At 34.8% G+C, this 19768-nt stretch overlaps 1 protein-coding gene across 5 annotated transcripts in view; it reads right to left on the minus strand.

Moving 5' to 3' along the window:
- Positions 1–19768, minus strand: part of LOC119652910 (elongation of very long chain fatty acids protein AAEL008004) — a 133556-nt gene that overhangs the window by 37532 nt on the left and 76256 nt on the right. For 4 of the 5 annotated variants that reach the window (XM_038057289.1, XM_038057288.1, XM_038057287.1 and 1 more), the window contains 2 exons: positions 7930–8037; positions 3463–3546 (listed from right to left, as the gene is read on the minus strand). In XM_038057289.1, the coding sequence (XP_037913217.1) occupies positions 3463–3546; positions 7930–8037 (192 nt within the window). Of the gene's footprint in view, positions 1–3462; positions 3547–7386; positions 7468–7929; positions 8038–19768 lie in introns of all 5 variants that reach the window. The other variant, XM_038057285.1, reaches the window with a different exon arrangement.

The raw sequence follows: 19768 nt of genomic DNA on the forward strand, positions 1-19768 counted from the left end.
TCCCACAGAATTGCATTCACTAAATACTCAATTGTGTTGCATTAATTGCTGCAAGTATTCATAAATTTAAGTGTAACAGCAATAAACATACCACAGACGGACGGATGTCGTGCAATTTATTTGTTAATGTTGAAAAGAATACTTTATAATTACGACTCAGTGCTATTGAAAGTGATCTCTTTCTTAAGATGAAATGGTTATAGCTGCAAGAAAGCAAATTAGAGCGGCTATTAGAAAGGAACCAGCTGAATCTATTCGGCTGATAATTTCATGTAAATTTGGTCATATTTGAAAGTTGGAAGCTGGAATGATCTGGATAACAAAAGTCGAAATACAACGCTTAATATGAATTTTTCAGACTTCATCTCTAATGAATGACTCCGTGTATTAATAGTGTGAAAGCATCTATCTTTTCCAAGCGTCACTTCCCCTTTAAGTGGGAAAATACTATAGGTCTTTCTCAAGGGAATGAGATAAAACTAAAATAAACGAATATATGAATAAAAGTTGTAGGTGCCTTTCATCAGGAACTAATTTTCTCCCTAAATATGGAGGAAAAATATGAGGCAAAACAAGAGCTTTAAATTGTTGCTTAGAGACCCAAACTTTTCAATGAGTGGCTTGAAAACCGATGATTGTAACATTTGAATCAATGCTTGTTATACACAGCATTAGAATAAAAATTACTCAGGAAATTATTAATTTCAATTGCTTTTTAAGTGGAAAGTCAATAAATTGAAGCAGTGACACTTTATCCTTGATAACGGCATTCAAATCGTGTTTAGTTGAAAATATAATTCGACCTGCGGTCCAGACAGGTTGACAAGCATTTACATCCTTGCTGATCCTACTGAAACTAACGTAGATAGGGCCTCACAACATATATGAAAATATTCCCTCCCGGGATTACCTCAGTCCTGGATCCTCACGAAAACATTCAAAAGGATGTCGGTTAGCTCGTTGGATGTAGAGGGTATGGGAAAAAACGGCACTCTACCAAGGAGTGCGACAGGACCCCAAATCCATGTGGCGCGAAGGAAAGCAAAATTTACATAATAGCTACATTGCTGCAAGCGTCAAATGTCCAGAATTGAGTTAAGTTTCAACTCAAATGAAAAAATAGTTAAAGTAAACACTCCTTCAAGTCTTATTTTGACGAGAACTTTCTTCGGCAAGCTGATTTCTGCGGCCTGTTGTTTTAACCCTAGGAAGTGCGGTTGATGATTTTGTGCAATTGAAAAGTTAAATCAGGTACAAACAGGGGGGGAGAGAGTTTTCTACAGAGTAAAACGCGAGTCATCCTCTTACTGTCACTAGGTACTATGCAGAAAGTATTGAAAAGTGCGTAATGACTGCCCTGGGAAGTTGATAACTTGAAAGCCTTTCGAACTGATAGCCAAATTTTCATTAAACGACCTCTATATTGACAGTGTAATTGCGCGGTGTTTCTAGCGATTATTTATTTGAAATAATAAAACTTGTTTTTTTCTATTCGCTAGGGGAGAATTTTTTTTTGCAAATACCGATATAAAATTCTTCACTATATTCACTATATATCTTATATCGAATTAAATTAGCTACTGGCTTGTCTGAAAATACATGGATTTTTGTGGTTCGTACCCGCTAAGCCAATTTTGAAGCGCAATGGTTGAGGGGGTAGAGCATCAGCCTCTCAATCTCGCTGCTCTAGATTCGAGTCCCAGTCGTCATGGGTGTTTGTGTTCGCCTTGTGTTTATCTCGCTACTTTCAACTTATCACTTGCAGAGCGTTAAGTGTGATGATAGTGAAACTGAAGAAAAATCTGACTGTGAGGACGCCCTATACTCCACCAAGAAGTCAATAGGAAACACTAAGCCAATTTTATGGGAAGGTTTGATATTCTTCATCCATTGGGAAAAACTGCCGCTGAAAGCTATTGATTGCTGGTAGTAGATTTTAGGCGTCACAGGTTTTATTCTACTTCATGATAGCCCTCGGAGGTGTATTGAAAAAATCTGCCAAAGAAACTTTGGAAACACTGGTCTAGGATATCTTCACCAGACATGATTGCCTGTTTCGATTGACGCAAGACAGACTTTTGGAACAACGCCTCGAAACATGAGGCATTCATTTGGTGGAGTATTGAATATTTGTCACCGAGGTGAATGAAAGTCATAACTGCAAAGTTAACGAATCTGCACTTTGAGTATCAAATCAATAGCCTAGTGCCGAAATTTATAATATTTTGACAAAATTTCGAATAATTATTTTAGTAGGCACCTACGGTCTAATATTATTTAATCAAACTCAAACGGCTTCTTCTTCACTTTCACTTCCTCAAAAATTTGCTTCATACATTGATTAAATTTAAAAAATTAAGGCAGTATGGTCAAATCAACCAGACCTAACCATATCCTGCCCTTATCCGATAAACTGAGGTGTGCAAGTAATATTCCACAATGCAATAATCATCTGACATATACCAATATATGCTAAATGAGTCGGCCAGGGAGATTCTGCTGTTCATAGCAACGATATAGAATAGAATAGCATAAGAACGGTGGCAACATCAAAGAGGATCGAGCAGAGAAAGGTTGAAACCGGAGACCATAATAAATAAATAAAGTTGAAGAAATTGAAAGAAATGTTCGAAATTAAATTGTAATATCTGAAATTGTTTCCCAGAAACTATAAATAAAATTATTTGCAATTATCGAAGGAAGTCTTAATTGATTTGTAAAGTTATTAAAAACATAGTGACATATTGTGGAACGAAGTAGCAAAAACTATGATAAGGTTTGGAGTGGAACAACTACTCCAGAACTGGAAGGTATGCATCAGAGACATGAAAATTTTGTGGTTTGTCAGTGACAGAGAAGACATCTAGTCTATTTCTATAATAGAATGGTTGAATTGCTCCTTCGTCATGAAATGGATGTAAAATGATTTGAGTGAATTGTGAACAAATCGCAGTAGTTCTACTCAGTAAAAATTATGTTTACCTAAATAATAATATCACGACGACAGAAAATTTACTAATTTAATTTTCTCTCGTCCTTTGTTCTGAATATTTTATATTATATATTCATAAAGTAGATACTATCAAATAAAGAAACTACCTTCAAAGCTGTTCGCTGTTAAATAATGATTTCATCACGAAACTATCTAAATGATAGCAATAATTACATTTGATTGTTACATCTATTGATGCAGAAACACTCTGCTATTCCTTTGAGCTAAAAAGCAAAACCATGTGTGATTGTGTAAAAATGGTGGGCATTCAATTAATAAGAAAAGCATAAGCAGGTGCAGTGCAAGCGTGAATATTATTAAGCACAAAATGAATGCGTTAAATATAAACAAATAATTTAGGTTGCAACTGTAATTTTAAAAATTAAAGCATTAGAAATCCACAGTTATGATGCGAGTGAGTTCTTGTTTATAATTGAATGATGCTTATTGTTTAAACAATTACCACATACCCTTAACGTTTTAGGGTGATTACTATAGTCAACAGGCTGACAGCGGAAGTTATAATGGCCCGTAAGCCAACCGGAAAGAGCGATCTGCAATAGTAAAATAAGGAAACATTGCCAGAAATGGTTCTAATAAGCACATTTGTGTGTTTATAATGCTTTTTAATAAATATATTTTTCTTTATTATTATCATTTTTAGCCTAGAAGTCTAACCCATGCATTATAACTACAGATTTTGTTTTTATATTTAAGTTTCATGTTCAAAACCCTAGAATTTATAATACATATATCACAAATATTGTTGATTCATTCAATTGCAACTATTCCTTCTTCGAAATTTCAGTTAAAATGTTGCGATTGAAACCTTTATGATATATTTACAATCAGAATAATTATATTGCTAACTTTGATGAAAAGAAAATATACAAAATGCTTTTTTTTTATTCTTGACTGTTTTTCATTTGATTTTTATCCAATAACAATTTTTTGAAAGATAAGAAAGAAAGAAACTGAATTTCATGTCGAAAAAAGATTTTCTTTTCACCTATTATGTTTTCGAATTTGTGAATGAATGCAGTCACTGATGAACAATATAAAATATGTTGAGGGTAATAGATGTTCATTATCATACACGTTCAATATCAACTGTATCTTCTTTCCACATCAACGAAATGTTATTACTATTAAAACTTTGCTAACACAAATATTGTATTACTGTTCATTTAAGACTCTCTGAATGAAAGAGAGTTAAAATCAAAACATCTGCAATACAAAAAATAAATAAAATTTGCATAGAAATATCCAGCCGAAGAAAATATAATCTCGTCTTTTTAACGCCACAGCTTACAATACATTTATCTTCTTCTTTGCGTTTTACAAGTTTTAGTGTTGCAAAATAAACCTTGCAAAATATCCAGCACTACCTTGGTTATTTCACTGCTGTTGCAGTGTATTTGATTTCAATCCAAAATGAATTTAATGCAGGAAAAAAGTAGCAAATATCAGTGTATTGAATTTGTACTTGGTGTGTAGCTTTATTCAGTGCAGTTGCTACTTATTTGCATTGCGTAAATGCTTCTATTTCCGGTTGAAGCGGCAAATTACTTGTCTGCGGTAGGTTCGTATTAAGCAAATACTTTAGGTTGCACTTTTACTTTTTCTTTCGTACACATATTTTTGCTGCTTATTTAATTTGAATGCGTTGCGGTGCTGCATCATGCGTAGAGCGTGAATAATTATTGTTGATAATTGGGAAGGTTACAGCGTCAATGAATTCTATTCTTGAATTTGATTGCTTGTTTTTAGTTTGACATCATGCTTATTATGTATACGTATAATACTTCTAATATTTTCTTCAAAAAAATACTGGAGACTGGAGATTACTACTCAAAAATACAATGTTTATTTCTAAAATACAATATATGCTATTTATGAGTATTTCAATATCCAACTTAATTCTGAGTACTTCTATTTACAGAACAGATAGGATTGAACCAAAAAAAAAACAGTCTAAATTCCCTAAAATGACTCCACCGCTAATCGGTAAAAAACATATCTACAAATATACATACATATTCCTTTTCGTTGGTATTTCATTAACAATACACAACCATCGGGTAGATATATTTTTCATGTGTATCAATTGTACTATGAACTTCTCCTAATCACAACTTTTCGCTTTTGATGGTTGCTACTGAATATAAACAATTTGCTCCAATTTGAGTTTCTTTTTTTGAAATCTCTTCATATTTATTGTACAAGAACTCTACTTTTTGCTCTCCTATTATAATAAATGACTTTATAATGACAATGCTTTACACTTTTACTAATTGCACTTATTTTAAACGAGAATTTTTAAATATAATGGCCCATTTTTTCGTCCGAAAATTATTTTCTTAAAAAAAATCTTTCAATATCCTACTAGAAAAATTATCGAGGGAAGTCGTAGTTCTCGTTTGAGAGATTTGAAACGGGATAACATTAATTTTAAAGTTTTAGATTTGAAGTATACATGATCAACAGCTTTACGTAAACTAAAGCAAGACGCTAGTCCTGAATTATAGGGGATTATACTGGGAGAGACAGAGAAAAATAGAAATTTTAAAGTATAAATACTCTATCTCGGCGTCTTTGGATGACTAATAGTTGCCTGAAGTCGTCTTCAGACCTGGTTTAGTCTAGAACCTTACAAGAGTATTAAAATTATGTTATGTTATGTTAAAAAATATCTCCTTCTACCTGTCTCGCTAAATAGGATTTTGTGTAAGACCCACGAATGAGATCTAACGTGGTCTAAACTTGGAGAACATATGGATTCAATATTTCCACTTAACATAAAGCTCACAAAGATGAAATTGAGGTTACAGGAATCGAAAACAATGTCCTAGATGTCATTTGTAAGCGAATTTTTGCGACTTTGGGTTGCCTTAAATGAAACATTCAGAGTTCTAGCCATAATCAGGAAAATTGCGAAGGGAAAAGGAGTATATTCGACAATGTCCACTGAGGAGGCGATGAATCAGTATAATTGAATTGAATTTGAATTCAGATATATACCTATTTTGACATTTTTGAAATTATTTGAAAAAACTCCGCCGAATCTCGTTTTAAAGATAAATGCAATTTAGCGAAGTGTACTCAATTTTGTATACATCTGGACCAATTAACGTTACAATTTTTCAAAGATCTAAATTATTATTAAATTATTAAATTATAATACACCTATCTTCAATATATTTACGCAAAACCAATAAAATCTACCATTAAATAAAATTCTCCGTCAATAATTGGAGTTCTTACATTTAAGTTAGATAAAAAATTATAATCAAAGGGAAAGCATAAAAAAATAACAAAGTTCATTATTTACTAACAAAAAATTTTCTTGCAAGCAAATTAAAACAGTTAACATATAGAGAGGAACCTAGGACACAAGCTAGGCTTCACCCATTTGTCGGAGGCTGGGTTCAAAATCGTATTAATTGTCACAATGCATGTTCTTATGAATGTGTTTATGTTATTCTTCAATGTCAATTCGTATTCCTCGTTATTTTTCTATTTTTTCGTCGGTTCATGGGTAGATAGAAAAATCAAAGCGCAGGCGATGGATTCATGGAAAGATAATTTTAAAATTGTCCAAAATTTCGATCTCTGCTCTCAATTTTTACGATCACATTTCCTATGTTCAAAAGTAAAACTTTCCATTTGTTTTCAGAGAATGGAAGTAATCTCGAGTGCGTTACCTTTATTTATTTCGAGAGTGCCCAGCATTGAAATTGCAAAAATTATGGACGATTGGAATAGATAATATATAATAATATTTGGGTTACTTTGTCTCTACAAAAATCAATTATTTTATAAACTACTTAGAATGGAATATTTTCCAATATTCTGAGATTGAATATTTTTTTATAAATAAGATTATACATATAGGAAATCACAAACAAAAGTGGATGTAACTAGAAAACTAGAAAATGACATACTTTACATAAGACAACAAGAAAATGTATATTCTTTATGTAATTTAAACTTGTTTCCTTTTTTTCATGGAAGATTTATGTTGCCATTTATGACTAACTTTACGATATTTCATAATCAAATTATCTGAACAATTTACGAATGTTTTTTTAATAACTTCCATATTAAAATATTATAAGAACAATCATATATTTATACACCAAATGTAAATTTCTTTTTCAAAAGAGTTTTCTGACAGACTGCTCATGAAAGACATTCTTAATAATATATATTCATTGTTCTGTTATAAACGAGCTGACCCCGCTTCTGAACGGGACAAATGCTGACGAAGAAGACTGTTCTAATATTACCATAATTTTTGCAATTTTCAATCATATTCTCCATAAATATTTGTACAATAGCAGAAGTAGGTATGTATTTACTTCTTCTTATAATTTACAATTATGCGCACTTACTCGCATTGCCATTGGACTATGAGAATGATCCACGGGTTCACACCGAAAACTGTAGTGGCCCCACCAGCCTCCCATTAAGCACTATTGAATTTACATTTTTTTTTATTTCGAAGTAAACAAAAACGAATTAAATCAATCAAACGTAAAAGCAACAAACAGACAATATGGTCAACATGTATATATTCTTTATAATAAGAAGTTTCATTTCATGATTCTATTTCACTTTATGAACTATTGTGACACAGAATAACATAATGGATTTGAAGTAGGAAGATATGTGCTAAAGATATCTTTGTTATATTTGCAAAAAAAAAGTTATAAAATATAAAACTTGAATATTTGCCCAGAAAAATTCATTATATTCAAACAAAAAAAGAATGAACAAAAAATAAAGAATATATTGCTAGAAATATATCGAAGTAAATTGATTCTATCCCTAAGTAAAAAAACGGAATTATCTGTATTTCGAACTATTGAAGCTCGACTTAGATTGATATTTGATTGTCTGTAAAAATGTTGATAAAATTTTTTAGATAAACTTACCTCATAAAACAACCATGCACTAAAAATTACTTGTGAAAAATTATATACTATGAGCGTATTTTGTAAATGGAATGGTTTCCGATTTTCCATTAATCGAGGTCCTAACACCTGTAAAGAAAAAAGGAGAAAATGTTTAGTTTGGTCTCTTAAAGTTTCCAACCAATTATAATTTTAAAATGCACTTCTTTTATTATGTACTGCAAGTATCTGGAATTGATCTTTAAGTGGGATCCAATTCTAGACCTTTTAATGGACACAAAGTGGTGTTGAAAAAATGGAATATTTTACCCAGCACAGCTTGTTTTAGGACAGCAGTAAAAAATTGATTGCAAGGGACGTGATTTCTCTTATAAATCTATTCCTTAAATATACAGTGACTATAACAAAAGAATATGGATCATTACATTATGCCACATTTCTAGAAAGAAGGTTGTAGTGTGGATTTTACAGTAAAAATTATTTTGAGAATTCTTTTAAATATTACATAAAGGCTTGAGGGAGATCGATCTTTCAAAAACCCTAGCAGATAAATGGCGTGAGGAGTTCAGAAATAGTCAATGATTTGCCACGTTCCAGACAAACGCTCTATCAATATCAATATTTGATATGGAACCGTTTACCACGTTGTGGTAGATATAACGCAGTTGAATTTCATACGAAATAACGTAAAAAAGTGCTTAGTTGATTTTTGGGGCAAGAAATATTTATGCTAGCCACAGGACGTAGAATTGCCGACGACTTGAGGTCGAATCGTTGGTCCTTCATGGTCTGTTTGATCTTCCATTTCCCGGTTGTTCTGAAAGCACCAGGTTTCGTATCCGGAAACCACGTTAGTGAAAAAATATAGGCTTTTTGCTAATGTGTTTGTAGATAACTCATCACTCAAAACTCTGGGAACGCTCTCGTAGGAAAACCTCAACTCCTCACTAATGAGCCAAATCGACAACCGATGATCAGAATCCAGAAGTCTATCACCAAAACAAAAGTTATGATCTAAACAAGAAAATCAGTGCCAATACGATCAAATATGACAACAGAGGAATACAATCTCGAAATCACGGGGAGTTTCATATATTTCGAAGCAAACCTGAATAGGGATTACAAGGAAGATGACGAAATTCGGGTGCGAATAAATCTAGCAAATAAGAGTTGTTACTCCACCTTTCCGAATTTGAAATTTAAATGGCCACAAAAGTGCGTTATTGTTTGGCTGTCGAACTTGCACTATGAAAAAGGTTTCTGAAAATGGCACCAACGTCTTTGCGAGGAAAATATCGTAAGGCTGCAAAAACTTTCTTTACCTGCAAACTCCTGGTAGATACAATGTTAAAGCTGGATGAAGGGTGCAGTTATCAGAACACATACCCCAGGGTTAGCGGAGAGAGCGAAATTTTTAGCCAGTAGAATTGTTTAATCTATTAACTTCTCTTGCATACGATAGATTCAAATTTGTAAGCGAGTTAACCTATGGTCAAACCTGTCATCTTAGCTCTTTTGTCGACTGGGTAGATTCAAGGTAATTGCGCGTTTTTGAATTTCAATATTTTCAAGGCAATATAAGCGCTGACTATGCCTTATTGGGTGGTCCATGACAATTTCACTGTTTGTATTAGTAGGCTCCTATGAAAATCTTTACTTTATCACTTCTAAATACTTGGTTTTCAAGATAGCTGCATGTACCCCTGTATGGATTTTGGAACTGTAAATGAATTTGAAGAACTTTTTTCGTGAACCGTTATTTTTGTTACAATGCGATTATTTGAAATATTGTCCGTCATTAACCACTACTTTTAACCATATCGATTCGTTTTTTGCCAGTGAAATTCCATGTCGAGAATGCAAGGCTTCGGCCGCTTGGCACGATTGGTTGCTTACTTCTGCTTGAGTCCTATCCATCGAATTAGTTTCTGCCTGCACCCACTAACCAATAAAGAGATAGCAACAGAACTGCCTTCGCCTTTGTATTGTTCAGCTGTATTCCTACTTCTGCGCGAATATTTCCTTGCAATTTATCTGGGGGATTATTACAATATCAACTCTATCGTCAAGAACTCAATATTTTGCCACGTAGTCCATCCAAGTACCATGACATCATGCGCATGACAAAGTTATGATCATATGGTTTGGCACTGATGTATATACAAATTAGACAGAATCACAGTCGTTTATATCCGAATATGACCGAACTATTTACGCCACTAAACAGGTAAGCTACCAGTTTTTATTCAACAACCAATTCGATGGCTTATTGTGTTGTTGTTTACTTTCCTTGTGGAGATAAGAACAGCCATTAGAAATGCAATCTGAATTCAATAATATCTTTTATAGCATCGAAAACGCTGACGAGATGATGCTACTTTTAGTATCAACTGTAAAGGATTTTCGATAAATACCTACCAGAATGGCCTAACTTTACAGTTCGTTAAAGGAATCAATAACATGAAGGGGAGAAGCCTATTATCAGACTCCTACCTAGGGTGGAAGTGATGCCAAGTACACGATTAACATTCATTCCAGTGGATGAAAGACCTATCTAATGTCTCTGCTACCTTTTAGACTGGTATCCGGTTGCAGGCAAACGCAACTCAAAGAGGTATCGCCCGTGATTTGTAATGTCACCTAGGCCGAACACGGAACTTCCACTTGGCGGCGAACTGCAAGCAGGGGGCTCAGGGTTATCCTGGTTCCCGTTCTACCAGATCAAGCTTTTGATAAGGTGCCAATCGAGCCCCGTGCAACTCGGCATTGGCAACTACCCATCGAATACATAGATTGTCACTTCCCAAGAACTGCACTTGGATATAACTTTTCAACCAGAGAGAACCCTCTCCCCGTAATCCAAAAGCAAAGCAGTTTTCCCTCTTTCGAGCACCTCGCTACCTTTAAGCATCAATGATAGCATCATTGAGAGGTGCAACTGAGGATGCAATGAACGAGAGGTGAGTGCGCATGTGGTAATATGTGGGATAGAAAAATTAGGCAACATAGTTTTTTGTAATTTGAATATGAAATTACTCTAAAAATCTTGAAATGCTTCGAAAGTTACTTATTCAAAAATTAGGTGCAGGAAATCCTAGAGTAAAAATGCCTTTTGGAAGCTCTTTACTTTGTAAACACACAATTCACGTTGAGTTCATTTTCATACCTGCTTTGTATTGTACAAAAGCAATACGACGTGGCCTGCATTATACCTTGACCACAATATTACTCCTCCATTCAATTGGCATTCAGCCATCTCGCAAATTTCCGCGTTGAGTCATCCGCCCAAACATACCATCGTCGGCTTGAATTCCCTTATATAATGCATTAGCAATATTGGGTTGCTCAAATCCCTGTGCAAATTTTTATACACTACACTAGGGGCCGATAAGCGCTATCACTTACATATGTACACATGTCCTACAAATTTAACTCCTTCAAACCACTTGGCCAACGATTATATCAGGTTTGCGTGCGTATTTTAATTGTATGAATATGGAAGTGTGGCCAGTCCGATTTTTTCACTATGGATTACATTGTGCGTGCGGTGTGTAAATTGATTTATAATAGCCAGCGCACTACTATGTTCATACGAGTTTGAATTGATGGAATCTCTATATACATATGTGATGGCTACCGTTTCAATAATAACAGGTAGGAGGCGCAACTCCTTTGTAAATATTCAATTATTTAACCAAGTTACGAGCATACATGTTCGCATCGCACGATGGCGCTATAAAAAATTTATTAATTGATCTGGTGTGAAATTGGATAAGTTATTGTTTGCGTATTGTAAAGGTAACACAAATTATGAAAGTATTAATTAACGTAATTGTGGAAATTGAGATTGCATTTGTGCAACAGTTGCATGATTGAGAATATTATTCGCCTAACGAACGGGGGCAGTTTTGACCTTAAATAAAATAAATAAATTTGGAATTATCAACCTTGCTGGAGCTGAAAAGGACTCATTTTTGGCTTAATATTTAGGCTGTTAACATTTTAACCCCTTTCGAAAGGATGTTATTGTAGGTAGCAAATGGTTTCGGTATATCATAGCAACCATATTTGTTTGCTTTTGGATATTATGTGACAAACTCTCAGGATGGAAAGTAAAATTGACGTTGATGGGATAAGTTTTGGTTTTGAAGGATACATGAACGCGTAGATTCCTCACCATATGTTAATTTGATCTTTTATAATTCATAACTAATCTAACATTTACTTTCGTAAAATATCCCTGCGGAGTAAGATGTCCGGCATATACGGTAAATAATAATAATAATTTTTGGCGCGACAATCCAATTGGACCTGGGCTTTGAAGTGTGTTGGAGCACTTCATTCAAACAAGTAACGGTGCAAGCTTACGGTACACTATAGGAGGCAATGTGGTAAGCACTGCGTTCACCTGTGATTATTACCCTGATTTGACTCAGCTACTCATTACCATCTAAGTCAGCTGGTATCCAAGATCCAGTCACCATACAAATCCATCTGTCACCAGTGAAATTTCACCCGCGACCTTCCGCTGAGACAAGATAGTTCAGTTATTTTGCAGATAGAGGAACCTCGCATGGTTAAAGTGGAGTTTTAACCAAAGGCTTCAGATGGAACGTGTTTACACTTTTTAAGGTTTTGTGCAACACAAATTGAGAATATAGAACACCATCTGACTGGCAAGAAAGCACCACAGGAAAAACAAAGGCAGTCGAGCAGAATGTTAGAATTACCCTCCTTTCCGGTTACTGTCCCATACCACGAAGATTTCTGACCGCAATATTGACAATCGTATCCGCAACATCAGTGGAATAACCGTGACTTGTGCAACTTTGTCGAACTACTGATGCGATATACGTTGCGCGGTTGCTTATAAAAAAGCGCCGTGAGGAGCATCGCCCTCTTTACATTACATTTCTGGATCTAGAGAAGAAGTTTGACCGCTTGCGACACAAACTTAACAGACTTTTTGGCGACCGATCCTAATGAAACAAGTATTACCACTGTCAGTGCCAGTGACCTACCCAGAACTGAGTGATTTAAATATCGGGGATCAATGCTATTAGTTAATGGTGAACTGTGTTATGAAATTACTTCACGCATTAACGTAACCTGGATGAAGTGGCCTTCTACAACTGGTGGTCTTGGTGGTCGACGTATCAACGAATATCTCAAATTTAAATATGCTATCCTGTTGTCCTGTATGGTTCTGAGTGCTGGCCGACTATGAAAGTCAATGAACGGCGTCTCTTGGTAATGGAGATAAAGGTGCTATGTTGGACCAGTGGCATTACACTGCATAATCACATCCGAAATGAGGATATTTCCGATCGATATGAAGTGCCACCGATCATTAAAGAATTGTGAGAAAGGCGTCTTCAATGGTATTGTCATGGAATTCACTTGCCGAGATTTGTCTGAACATCGAAGTCGATGGTGAAAGACCAAAAGATCGGCCGAAGCAACGGTTGTTTGACACGTTGAATGATGATCTGGAAGCCTCGCGACTGCATGCAGACCAAGCCCTTGACAGAACAAAATGACACAACTGATGAAGATGAGCCGACCTCGCTTTTGAACGGAAAAAGGCTGGGAATTGAACGATTTACGACAAGGGACAGGTGGCGGCAAGCGTAACAGTTTTCAGTAATAACGTAATGATTAGTAAGACGTTGAAAAATATTGACTCTCCCACTATTTTCTGGGTAAAAATTTAAAACGCGTCAATCATCCGTGCGAGTATAGTTACGTAATGTCTTGAAAAAAAGAAGCTGAAATAACACAAGAAGTCAGAATTGCAGACGAAGAGGTCATGTAGATGAATGAGAAGTATAGGACAACTTGGCCATTCAATTAAAGGAAAATTGAAATTTCCACAGAGGATGAAAGGTAAACTAGGATATTTAATTAAGAGAACAATTCCCCGACAAGATGAGCTGGACACGAAAAACAGAAGCGTTTAACGAAATAATAGAGATGGCAGGTATATGAATGAGTTTAGCGGATGAGAGAGTATTACGATCGAAACGAATAACAGTGTATCTCTCTGCATTGTTACATCAAATTTAGATATAGAGAATCCAACAAGTTTATTCTGAAGCTCCTCATAATTCAGTGGTTTTCAAAGTCCTGGGGGCAAATAATTTTGAATGTTAAAAAGAAAAGTCTTGAAATAAAACAATTATTTAGGAGGCACACTGATCCGTATAGGTGAATCAATCGCAGACGTAAAAGTATCCAGGATGGTATATTGCCAGCTTTTCCCTTGAACCCTCTTGATGGAAGGGACTATTGAGTTAAACTTGAGGCAGGAAGATCTGGCATGGGGATATAGATGAAATTGTCGGTAGTCGGGTCTCCGATATCATAGAAAGAACGATTATTCAAATGTCTCAGTTCAAAGCAGCAAAAGTTGAATCCTTAGTAATAGCCAAACAGTCCAATATAATGCTTGGCACAAAACAAGCAGATGGCGAGATTTTGGGTGAGCGAGGTACTTTCGCGATTGCTTCAACTTTAATTGGTGCTCTGGTTCTGGGGACTCAAAGGATGAGTTCTACCTATGTGTAGTGAGTTAATTGCATTTCGAAATCCCTCTTTCTCTTTCTTAATTATTTTAAGCTTGAATCCTCAGCAATTCGAAATTGCATCCTGGTCATTGGACAGTCGACTGTATTTCAAGTTAAATTTGTTAAGCTTTTAAGCAAAAGCAATTGGTTTTTTCTCATTATGTTTCCTGTTTTGTTGTTTCGTATTAAACTTTCTCTATCATAGACGTAAACACAACTTATAGGAGGGTATTTCGGAGCCTATAGTGACAGCCTCCTGATTTTTTTTCAGTTGAGTAGTTTTTTGCAACGGGTTCGTTAAAGAAATGGTCACTTTCGACCCCCCACACTCCGCACCTTTCCAACAAATGTCAAAACTAAGGCTTCGGAATGACCCTATATGACTATATTTGATCAAAAACACATTTACACCCCTCTTAAATTTTGTGAAGGATGTAACTTATATGCGTAAGCGTTGACAGTTCCCACCTTTCCACCAAATTTGGTGTCAATCGCTATAACTGTCCCCGAGAAAAATGTGTGTAACAGACAGACAGACATGCAGACAGATATTAAACCGATTTTAATAAGATTTTGTTTTACACAATGTTGTCTGATGCATCTATATGTTGGATGTTCTATCGATTCCACTTCCTCATTACTAGAGGGACAAGTGAACAGCTAATGAATTATGGCCAGAATGCCCACAAAACTTTTACTAGTGTTCCTGGTTTTCGAGAGGATAAATTATGAGGAATGTTTTTTAGGCTTTGGCAGGCAAAGTTTGATGTCTCTAGCAGCATTTAGACAATGCAATCTACCATTATGGGAAGCCTATGTAGTTTTTGAAAGCAGCCTTAGAAAATGCTAGTGGCACTCCAATTGCTGCTTCCAGTCCCGACATGGGGGAAATTGAATTGCTAAAGCATCCAAGATTTCGTTTCTCTCTACACCACAGTGACTACGCAGAGTAGTTCAACCGTACTGAATCTAGAAATGAAGTGCAATTCAATCGGTTTCTACATTCCTGAACGATATTCGAGGTGGTAAAAGAACTACTTAGCGTTGGCGGAAGAAAAGGGTGCGACGGCGGCATATTTCAAGTCAAGCAGTCATGATTTCTAAAATTTGTCAGTTTGCCCGTCTGAAAATGTGTAGTTTCGAGGAAAACGCTTTTCCATTTTTCGGTATGTCCCCACAGAACTAAGATGATTAAATTCAAAATAGATGTATATGCCATAGATATTCTCCCCATCCTCTCAATTCTTTGATTATATCATTGTTAAGATCTTTTCTAATTTTTTGGAGGCTGGCATAGATAATTCCAAGTCGGCGATGTTCAACAACTATGAATTAGAGACCAAGAAATCGAGTATTCCGGTTCGAAGGTTCGAGATGATCCAAATGATAAGAATGCTGTCTTCCCGCTACACTTCTCATTGTACATTCAAATGCACTTGATTTGGCTGCTGAGTTGATTAAGTGATTTACGTTATATCCATATACCTAGGAGCGTTATATTTATCTACTTAAACAGCGTTATACCTATCTAATCTAATTTACGAGTTACTATACATGAAATGGATTTAGATATATCTCTGGTTCAGCAAGAAAATCGTGGCCACTTCAATCTTTCGGAACTAATGTGGACTATTCTAATTAGTGTGATTACATCGCTTTATAATAAGTAGTGGAAAAATGGTAGAGAAGAATTGCATTTTTCTCATATGTTAAATAATCTTTCCTTTTTACTAATTTATCCTCTTTTATGTAAATGTGTATTCGGTACACCCTTTTGTAGAGCATAGTACATCCACACAGTTTGTTCCTCCTTATCGATATTTTTTTCCGTTTCATTATTGATGATACTATGCTTCATTATCATCATCATCATAATGCCGTGCAAGTGATAAGTCTACGGCGGTGCGACAAGCGCAAAGACAACATTCATGACGCAAACGACATTCGAAAACTGATATTCAATATACACGGTCATCGTGCCGTAGTATACTTTATCTAAAGACTAGATTCCATTTTAGATTCTAGACTCTTACTACACCTGCGGCGAGTAACATAATCTCTAAACATTTCCGCCAAATGTTATCATTATCTATATTTATATTGCAATAAATGAAAAGGTGAATTTACATTGACAGCACCACTTTGTTCATGTTTTTAAAAATATGCATTTCCGAAAAATCAAATCGTTCTTATAAGATACATAGCATTATTCATTTTGAGAATGATCTTATTAATGACAAGATTGCAACAAAATTTAGTTTTGCACTTGGCTTATCTTCTTGGGATTTTTTGTCAACCTTTTTAGTAAAGATTTACAGTTCTACTATATCGGACTCACATTATCCTTCTGCTGAAGGTTAATCTATTTCCTGATCTGCCGTGTGAAGATAGACGAAAGATTCAGAATTGTTAGATTGTACAGCGTGTATTCGTTGTGTACAAATATTTTTATTGTGATCACAGATTGTTAATAATAATGGATATTCTGATAAGTTCAAATATATTAAATGCAAATTTTCTTCATAGTCGTCACACATCAAATGTTTCAAAAAGAGGACACACCCGAAAAAACTAGAATGAAAATATTAGACGCTTATATTACACAAACATCCATATTAATATGACCTTTGAAATGCCAGGCACGCAAAGAAGAAGTTCTTTATATCTTTATTCTTAATTTAATGTAGTTTCTTGTGCCACCCACCTATTTGCTGCAGATTTTAATATATACAATGAAATAGCACAATTTATATTCATCGTTTAGAATTGTCCATAAGTCTTTAACATTGGTTTGGAGGTTTTTCTTTAATGAATAATTGAATTTCTTCTATATTCTGAACTTTATTTGATATAAAAAAATCTCAAAGGCAAATGAATGACATGTTTTGATTGTGGAAGGTGTGTTAGAATGGAGCAATATGCTTTGAAATTCTATATTAAACGTACATATAGACATATAAATTAAGCTGATCACTAATTGAAGAATTGCCCAAGCAGAATGCTAAAATTCAGCTGACAATAATTTCTTGCAGTAGAAAAAAGGGCAAGTTTTTGCTCAAACGGCTGCATGCACGCAGGAGAACTGTGACCCAGCCGTAAATTAAATATTTTCTTCCGGAGAGGAAAGGCACCAAAAATCTGTAGAAGTCGTTTAGTGAAGTATACAACCAGGTGTCGAGCTCAGCGCGGTAAATTGTGGTTGATATAATTTACTGAACTATGCACTTCCAGCGAGTAAATAGCATCACTTGCATACAAAACTATTCTAATGATTGCAGACACATATACCATACTGTACAGACATTTCTCCAAATGGGTTTTTATAAATGTTAATATCATTATCCCAGCGCATTCCCTTTTAGCAATCATATACGTAATTGAGCCATTTTGACTTAATCCATTTCCATTCATTACTTTGACGGGAAGTTTTCCACCTGACATCAAAATCTGTCTTTTATTTTTTTTCTAAATTGAACTCCATTTTTCCATTTATGTTTCATTTCCTTTCTATAAATGTGCTTTTGTATATTTTATTGAGTAATTCCGAACCAATTTTCCCGTCAAGCTTTTATCATGAACAGAAATCCCGAATCATTTTAAATAAATGGCCTGACTAACCGCCGCATATTTAGCACGAAAAGAATAAATTTATCAGTGTAATGACTAACAAACAAAACAGTCCATGAATGCAACAACTTTACGATAATTTATGATAAGCCTAAGCTTAATTACACTGCTGAAGCAATTACCACCATCATTTCCACTAAACGCAGGGCGTTTAATGTTACACTGCCGAATAAAAGTACGATACCGTGTAGTGTTGAGAAGGCACAAAAATGTTGATTGTCACGGTGAATTACCTAGTTTGATAGCTATAATATTTTTGTTATTTCAACTCAGTTGTGTAGAAAGGAAATTGTAATAAATCAGGTGATAAGTAACAGCTACCCTAATGGAAATAATAATTGTTCTAAAATAGAAAGCGAATTGTTTTTTTTAAAATAATTTTCTTGTCATCAATAATATAAAATATTTGAAATACCATAGCTTAACTCAGAACGGCCCTGATACTCAAGCGGAATCCACTTAGTAATGGATTACATTTCGCTTAGGCCTAATGCATACAATGATTAAACCTACGCCCACTGTCAATCCTCTGGTAGCCCAAACTATCACATATCCAGTCTATAAAAGCCGAAAACCCGATTTCTGTTTGAAATCTCATCAAAATCGTTAGAAGGGGCTTTGCTTCACTTTCTGGGGATTAGTTTGTTACACATATTGCTTGGTAGCTCTTGAAGAAAATGCATTAAAGCATACTCTGCTTAGCTGATTATGTTTCATTCATGAAGACCTTTTTAAACGTTCAGTTTCTTTTAATTTTGTTCTAACGCGGCTAAAGTGTTAATTCTATCTTTTCTATTATAACAACACCACCTTTAAAATGACAAAATTGCAATCCCAATATATATAATGACACTTGTTCGGTTGTCTTACCTCCATTCTTGGCCATGAGTAAATTTTTCCTTTGTATACACAGCAATTTATTAAACAAATATGGTATTTCCGGAATCAGTTCTTTTTTCAGTGTTTTACTGAAGTTTTCTCCTTCTGGAATACACTGTGATGTGTTTTCCTTTTGGCTTTCGCGTAGAAATATCGATAAAAGGCTGGAAGTTACCATCGGCAATTCAGAAAGAGCAATGGAAATCTAAGAAACGCAATAATGAAGTCCCCTTTCGAGAATAAATAACATTCAGGCAAAACATGTGTGACGGTATATGGCTGCGTCAACTATGTCTGTATGGTTGGGAAATTCAATTGTCTAAAAGTTCAGTTTCGACCACACGTCCCACATTCAAAAAAGTACGAAATTGTTTTCAGGAAATCACTTATTGGGACTTATGCGGATTTTATCGAAGGAAAGAAATTGGATGTGAAATTTTGGAATTTGATTGGCAAATCTACGAATTTAGTTGGAAAAATTACGAATTTGATTAAAAAAATTATGAATTTATCCGAAAAATCAAAGAGGCCAGAGGAATGACGTCAAGACTGCAGAAATTTAATAAAAATGGATCTTTTGTTTTTTTCAGCGAAAAATGATTAAAATGAGAAAAATATTTAAATATTTCTATTTTGAATTTCGACCCAACCATTTTTCTCGAAACTTCTTCAAGTTGGCCTAATTCATAACTGGAACAACTCTTGACCGATTGACTTGAAATTTTAACTGTATATTTGCAGTAACATTCTGCGTAGAAATACATTGAATTTTTGCGATTCATTACGCA

The sequence above is a fragment of the Hermetia illucens genome, chromosome 3 (assembly GCF_905115235.1).
Source record: "Hermetia illucens chromosome 3, iHerIll2.2.curated.20191125, whole genome shotgun sequence".
Lineage (NCBI taxonomy): Eukaryota > Metazoa > Arthropoda > Insecta > Diptera > Stratiomyidae > Hermetia > Hermetia illucens.